This window comes from Pteropus vampyrus, unplaced genomic scaffold (assembly GCF_000151845.1).
Source record: "Pteropus vampyrus isolate Shadow unplaced genomic scaffold, Pvam_2.0 Scaffold125, whole genome shotgun sequence".
Taxonomy (NCBI): Eukaryota; Metazoa; Chordata; class Mammalia; order Chiroptera; family Pteropodidae; genus Pteropus; species Pteropus vampyrus.
The window spans coordinates 1,100,663-1,107,478 of NW_011888906.1; the positions used below are offsets into that span (position 1 = coordinate 1,100,663).

At 53.4% G+C, this 6,816-nt stretch overlaps 1 protein-coding gene across 1 annotated transcript in view; it reads left to right on the forward strand.

The window, feature by feature from the left end:
- SRC (SRC proto-oncogene, non-receptor tyrosine kinase) overlaps positions 1-4,132 on the forward strand; it is a 56,159-nt gene extending 52,027 nt beyond the window's left edge. The window contains exons 10-13 of the mRNA XM_023534450.1: positions 219-439; positions 1,179-1,332; positions 1,494-1,634; positions 1,899-4,132. Of these exons, the coding sequence (XP_023390218.1) occupies positions 219-439; positions 1,179-1,332; positions 1,494-1,634; positions 1,899-2,101 (719 nt within the window). The 3' untranslated portion in view covers positions 2,102-4,132. The remainder of the gene's footprint in view (positions 1-218; positions 440-1,178; positions 1,333-1,493; positions 1,635-1,898) is intronic.
- Positions 4,133-6,816: the final 2,684 nt, after the last annotated feature.

Consider the following 6,816-nt stretch of genomic DNA (forward strand, 5'->3'; position numbering starts at 1 on the left):
ACCGATGTGCAATCCTAGATTGGTCTATTCTACAACTTCATTCATGTCATCTTTTATATCTGAGGTTCTTTCTTGTCACGTGTGTCAGTACTTTGTTCCCTTTTTATTGCTGAATAGTATTCCACTACACGGATGGGTCATAGTTTCTGTTTACCCGGAAGTGGGCATTCATTTATTTCCCATCCTACTTCCTTTTTGAGTGACAAATGCTGAGTGAGACTTTATTCAGAGATGGGTTTACATAAAATCTGCAGAGCCGGTTAAAGTGAGGCCAGCCCGCCCAGGTGGACAGGATGTGGTAATCACTGCTTCCTGGCTCAGGAGGACAGGGTGGGGGCTAGAGCTGCTTTCTCTTTGCCCAGGGAGTTTGCTGGACTTTCTCAAGGGGGAGACAGGCAAGTACCTGCGGCTGCCTCAGCTGGTGGACATGGCTGCTCAGGTGAGTCAGCCCCTTCTATGCCCTTAGCTTTGAGCATTCAGAAGCACTCAGACCCACCTACCTCAGCTGGTTCTGTCTTGAGTGCTCCCTCCAGGAAGCTTGCCTTGGTTGCCCCCGCTTTCACTGATCTTGCCACTTATATTACTGGGACCACTTATAGGTGCTATGAGTGGTGGTTTTAGGCAGAGGAAGGAACCCTTACCTGGTCATCATTGACTTGCTGTGGGACCTCAGGCCTCAGTTTTCTTCTCTATGAAGGTCATTCGGTCATTCAACAAACATGTATTAGTACTTGCTGTAGACAGTACACGACAACCATTTTTTCACCTAATACATATTACGATCTGAGGAGGTAAGGACGGCTATTATTCCACTTGATGGATAAGAAAACTGAGGCTCAGAGAGGGGACTTGGGACAGCAGGCCGGACCTGGCACTCATCTATGTCTGGGGCATCTGGGGCCTCTTTTTCAGGGTCACCCCACTTCCCTGGCTGCATCTTGTCTTGTGCTTTCCCTTTGCCCTTTGCTCTTTGTCTTGTGTTCCCTCCTGCTGAGCGCTGGTCCTGCTTTTTGTTGCAGTAGTGTTTATTGTAAACTGACTTCACTTGCTTGAAGAACTGGGAAGGGCAGGGTGTTTGGCTCTCCATCCTGGGGATGACCCCAGCCCTGGGCACGTGCCCTGTGACCTAGGAAGGGCATGGGGTGGCCCCTGAGCCAGGATCTGGGTTTCGCCTGCAGATTGCCTCAGGCATGGCATATGTGGAGCGGATGAACTACGTCCACCGGGACCTCCGAGCTGCCAATATCCTGGTTGGAGAGAACCTCGTGTGCAAAGTAGCTGACTTTGGGCTGGCTCGGCTCATCGAAGACAATGAGTACACAGCCCGGCAAGGTGGGCAGGGACCGGGCAGGTGCCGTATGATCTTGGGAAGTCATACCCCTTCTCTGAGCCTCAGTATCCTTATCTATCAAGTGGGGATGAGAATGGTGCCTATCTGGCAGAGAGGTCATGACATTCCGCTGAGTGTCCGCTGACCTTTCTCATGCCTGCAGGTGCCAAATTCCCCATCAAGTGGACAGCTCCAGAAGCTGCCCTCTATGGCCGGTTCACCATCAAGTCGGACGTGTGGTCCTTTGGGATCCTGCTGACAGAGCTTACAACAAAGGGACGGGTGCCCTACCCTGGTAAGAGGGTTCTTATTACCTATCTTTGGTCCCTGAACCTCTCTGCCCTGGTGACCTTGGACAAGCTACACCCTCTCCTGGGCCTCGGTTTCCCCATCTCTATAACAAACAGGTGTAATGTCTGATCTTAGGTTCTCTCTCCGGGCGGGGCTTCCACCTTTGGGGAGGGGTTTTATCCGTGGTCACACCCACCCTATCTTAGGTGGGAAGCCCTCTTTGTTGTCCACATCCACTTTCCCCCACCCCACTTTCTTCCCCAGAGTCAGCCTCACTTAAACCGAGAGGTGCTGGATCAGGTGGAGCGGGGCTACCGGATGCCCTGCCCGCCTGAGTGTCCCGAGTCCCTGCACGACCTCATGTGCCAGTGCTGGCGGAAGGAGCCAGAGGAACGGCCCACCTTTGAGTACCTACAGGCCTTTCTGGAGGACTATTTCACATCCACCGAGCCCCAGTATCAGCCTGGAGAGAACCTATAGGGAGCAGGCGACAGGGCCAGACTGGCTTCTCGGCTTGGATCTGGGGCTGGGTGGCCCCAGAAGTGGGGTCTTGCCTCCCTCTGCCTGCCTGCCGTTGATCCTCTCTGCGGGGCTGAATTGCCCATGATGAGGCCCCTCTCTCTTTCGAGGCGTGGAAAGGCTTGGGGCCTGGGACAGCCTTGAGGAGGCGGGGTCTAAGGCTGGCACGGTGACTGTGTCCCAGCTCCCACTCCAGCCCACATGCCTCCTCCCTGTACCCCTCTTGAAGCTCTGTGTGTCTTGGCAGGAAGAACTGGGAAGAAGGGCTGGGGCTGAAGGCTGGCTCTTTTTACCCAGACTCAACCTACTCCATGCATTGGCTCCTTCCTACTTCCACGCCACCCAGGTCTGTCTCCAGAGCTGGCCAAAGAACCTTTCCAAAGAGGAGTGATGGGCCCTCGGCCTGCCTGCCACCCTGCCCCTTGCCGTCCATTTCTGAAACACCTGTTGATGGAAGCCACTGGGTCCAGAACTCTCTGTCATGGCTCCCAGGCTTGGCAGTCCAAGGCCTCGATTGACTTGATCGTGGTGGGTGGGGTGGGCACCCCCCTCAAACCCTGCCCTTCTTAGACCCGAAGGACCCTTAGAGAGCATCAATTCCTTGCCCCCATATTACCCATGGAGAAACTGACTTGCCCAAGGCCACAGAGCAATTCGGGGTGGAGGTGGGAAAAGAACACGGTGCTCCCTGTCTTCCTCAGGAACCAACAAGATTGTCCTCGGAGCCATCATGGACAGACTGTGGCAGCCCAGGGGACAAGGGCCTGAGGATGGGTTAGAGTTAGCAGAGAGCTCTGCTGCTACTTCGTGCTCAGTGGGGCTGCTGGGAGGGGAGAGAGAGTGGAGGTGGATGTGAGGCTGAGCTAGGAATGAGAGGTGAAGCTGTAGGTATAGGGAGGCAGACTTCAGTCAGAATGTGGTAGGTGTCGACCTTCAAGGCTAGGCAGCCGTGAAGAAGAGTGAGCTCCCAGGCTCTGGAGGCAATCAAGGAGAAATAGAAGATCCAAGCAGTTGGGAGGCCCTGGCCTCAGGAGGGAACCCCAGGTCCTCCTCTGCCCTCTTTGTCCTGTGTCATTTCAACACCTGGCCCCTGTTCTCTCCAAGTTGGTACCCCTTATATAGAGAGAAAGGAGTGCCTAGCCTGGGGTGAGAGAGGATGAGGGTGTCCCCTGCCATGCATCAAGACTGGCTGTGTGATCTTGGGTGGCCCTTGCTTCCTTTCTGGGCTGCAGTGTCTGCCTCCATATGTGGCTGTGGCCTCTGTAATTACACCACTCCTGTCCAGACCCTGTGGCCTGATATCACATAGTGAGCCCAGCCCAGGGCATCAGGAGACTGTGTTTTGGCCCTAAGTCTGCTGTTCAGCCTTAGGGTATGTGGTGGCATCTCCCTGGGCCTCAGTGTGCCCCTCTTAAAAGAGGTGGCTGACAGTTTGTGGGCATCTTTCCAAGGGCCCCTGTTTGTATGTATGCGTGTGTGCATGTGTGTTTTTCCATGTGTGTCCATATTTAACATGTAAAAATGCCCCTTGCTCTGTTCCCCAGACACATTGTACATTTCACTCACAGCCCCCCATCATAGCAATAACATTCCTGCTGCCAGGGATTCTCGAGCCAGCCAGGCCCTGCCAGCGGGGAAGGAGGCCAAGTGGTGCCTGCCTATGAAATTTCAACTTCTCCTTCCATACATGTCTATTATCCAAGTCTTCTCCTGTCTGTCCCAGTCAAATCTGGGCTCGCTCACAACAGTGTGCTCTCAAATCCCCTTCCAACTGCCCAAGGTCCTTTGTATAAGGTGTCCTAATACTGTCTTTTTTTTTTTTTTTAACAGTGTTTTGTAGATTTCAGATGACTATGCAGAGGCCTAGGGGACCCCCAGCTCTGGGCAGGGCCTGGGGTCCCACATTCCATGGCCCTGGCTTGGGGGGTGGGGGGATCCAGAATTGGTTGTAAATACTTTGCATATTGTCTGATTAAACACAAACAGACCTCAGTGGTTTCGCCAGTGGTTTATTGAGCATCTACTGTGTGCTAGAGAGTGACAGGGTGGGGGGTTGAGGACCAGACTGCTTTCAGATGGGCCTTTGTTCAGGCAGCACTGGCCAGAGGGCTTCAGGCCCTCGAGCATGACATGATCAGATTGAAGACAGCCACTTGGAAAAGTGACTGTGTATGCACATTTGCACCTGCATTTGGGGAGCGAGTACGTCTGGTGGAAGCCTTGCTTGTGTCTGAGATACACCAGGTGAAGCCCAGAACTCCCAAAGTGTGAGCATTGAAGGACTCGGATGCTCTGGGTGGATGGTGGTGGTTGACACTCGGTGCTGAGCGGGGCTGTCAGGCCTGTGTAGAGTTGTGGACGTGCTCACGTGTTTCCCAGGAGTGCTGGGCTGGGTGGGAGGTGGGGCTGGAGCAATAAGTCCTGGGCACTTTGGAGAAAAATCCAAAGACCCGTCCTCTTCTCCCTTCTCCCCCCGCCACCCCCCCACCAACCAATGAACACAGCCTGGGAAGTTAGTTCATTTGCAACAGTCTATATGAAGAAATTTATTTTACATCAGATCACACACCAATCCGTGAATCACCTCTGGCCATGATAACACTAATTAAAAAATTTCAAAATTGGTATATTACTCTGTTCAGCATTATTTTCATAAGCCTGAGACCCATGGGTGTGCATGTGTTGGGAGCATGAACAGGATCTTTCAAGGAGCATGGATGTGAGTTTGTGGTTCGGGTCTTCTGTTTGCTTTTGGGAGTGTGTGCCTAGGGATGTGTGTGCCTTTGTGTTCATGTGGGTGTGTGTGGGCCTGTTTGCCCATGGCTCTGTGTGTCTGTATACACACTATCCAGGTAATACGCTAGCCTGTGGGCTCCTGCGTTCTATGTGTACCTGGGTATTAACAGAGTATGAAGTGAGTGGGTCTTTTTTTTTTTTTACCTGGTCGCATTGCATGGATTTGTGTGTATTGCACGGACACAATCCAGGTCGTTCGAGCCTGAACCTACCGTCTCCTGGGCCATGGGCACCGATGTGTGTAACTGGTTTCCGTAGACGAGCGTGGGGCAGCGTGTGTCCGTGCGGATCCGTATGGGCTCGGAGCGCACACACAGCACAGGGGCGCAGGGACGTGCGCGAGCCGGCGAGGGGTGCGCCCCAGCCCGGGCGGGGACAAAGCGCTCGCCCGCGCTGCTGCGGCCCGTCGGAGGGAGCCTGAGCCTGAGCCTGCGCGGCGCTGGTCAGCGAGGTCGCACTCCGGTCCGCGCGTTCCCGAGGCGCCCCCTGGAGAGGCCCCCCCGCACCCTCTTTCTCTCCGCTGACTCGCCACGTATTTCTCTGCATGTCTCCCTCCGTTCCTGTTCTTTCTTTGTGCCTCTCTAGTTCTCTCCTGCCCTCTCTTTGTCTATCTGGCTCCAGCTCTGTCTTGACAGGCTTTTTAGTGTGTTTCTTTCTATTCCTTGCCCCAACCCTGCCTTCTCCCCAATTTTTGGTCTTTCAGTGTCTCTGTGTGCTTCTATTTTTCTGTCTCTTCCTGTATGTGTCTCTGTTTCTCACTGTTGTTAATTTCTCTTTTTCTCTGTGCCTTGCTGCTGCCTCTATTTCTCCATTCTCTGTCTCCCTGTCTCTCTCTCTCTCTGTCTCTCTCAGATTTTCTTCTTTATCAATGAATGTCTCCATGCCTCTGAGTCTTCCCCAGGCCCTCTCACACCTCCATGCCATTGCCCAGTATTAATGCCCTTTGGGGATGCGATGCCCTTTCTTTCCTCTGCAATCTGGCAAACTCCTATTCCTTCAAAACACATCTCGAAGGCCACGGAGCTTTCCCCGACCCCCTGGAACTTATAGGGTTGTGACAGTGGTTCATGCAGTTCGTCCTCCAGAATAAGAGCTGGAAGGATTGGGGAAATTCTCTCTGATGCACCCGGATCTGGCCCACGTGGGCGATGTCTGGTTAGGAGAGGAAGACGAGAAAGCTTGCCTTGTCTCACCCGCCTCTCGTCTCCGGCTCCTTCTGTGGTTTTGACTCTCACTCTGGGCCTCTGTTCAGTTTGCTTTTGCTCAATTCTTCACGAGAGACAGCGTGGAAAGGCGAGAGACATCCACTCTGCAGAGACCACCACTTCACGGCCCCTCTGCCCGCCCCTCTCTGTGCAGTCCTGTCTGGTTATCAGCCTGCTCCAGGGCATTGGAGACCCTAGAAGTCCCACATACCCTCCTCTTGCTTTTCCTGCTTTCAGTCATTTTTCTCTTGTTCTGCATGCATTTTTTTCTTTTTTTGAGAAAAACAAGATTTTCCCCCATGAAAAAAATAATATATGTTTCTTACAGCGGAGCAAGAAAGGTACAGAAAAGCACAAAAAAAGACCATCGTTTGTGCTTCCTACCTCGTCCCTCTAGCCTAGAGAGGGTGGGGCATGTTTCTGGGTGTGTGTCCGTCCAGGCCTGTCACCTGTTCTCTGCACATCGGCCTCTGTGTCTCCTTGTCTTTCCGTCTGTCCATCCTCTGGCCCACATTTATTGGCTCTCGCTTTCGGCTGCTGGCCCGTTTATTCTTATATACATTCATATGTAAAATTTGCAGTGAGGATGTATCCTGGGCCCAGTCCTGCCGGGGGCCTGTGTGGATGTGTGAGTACACACGCTCGCCTTCGGCTCTGTGTCAGGCCCTCTCGCCC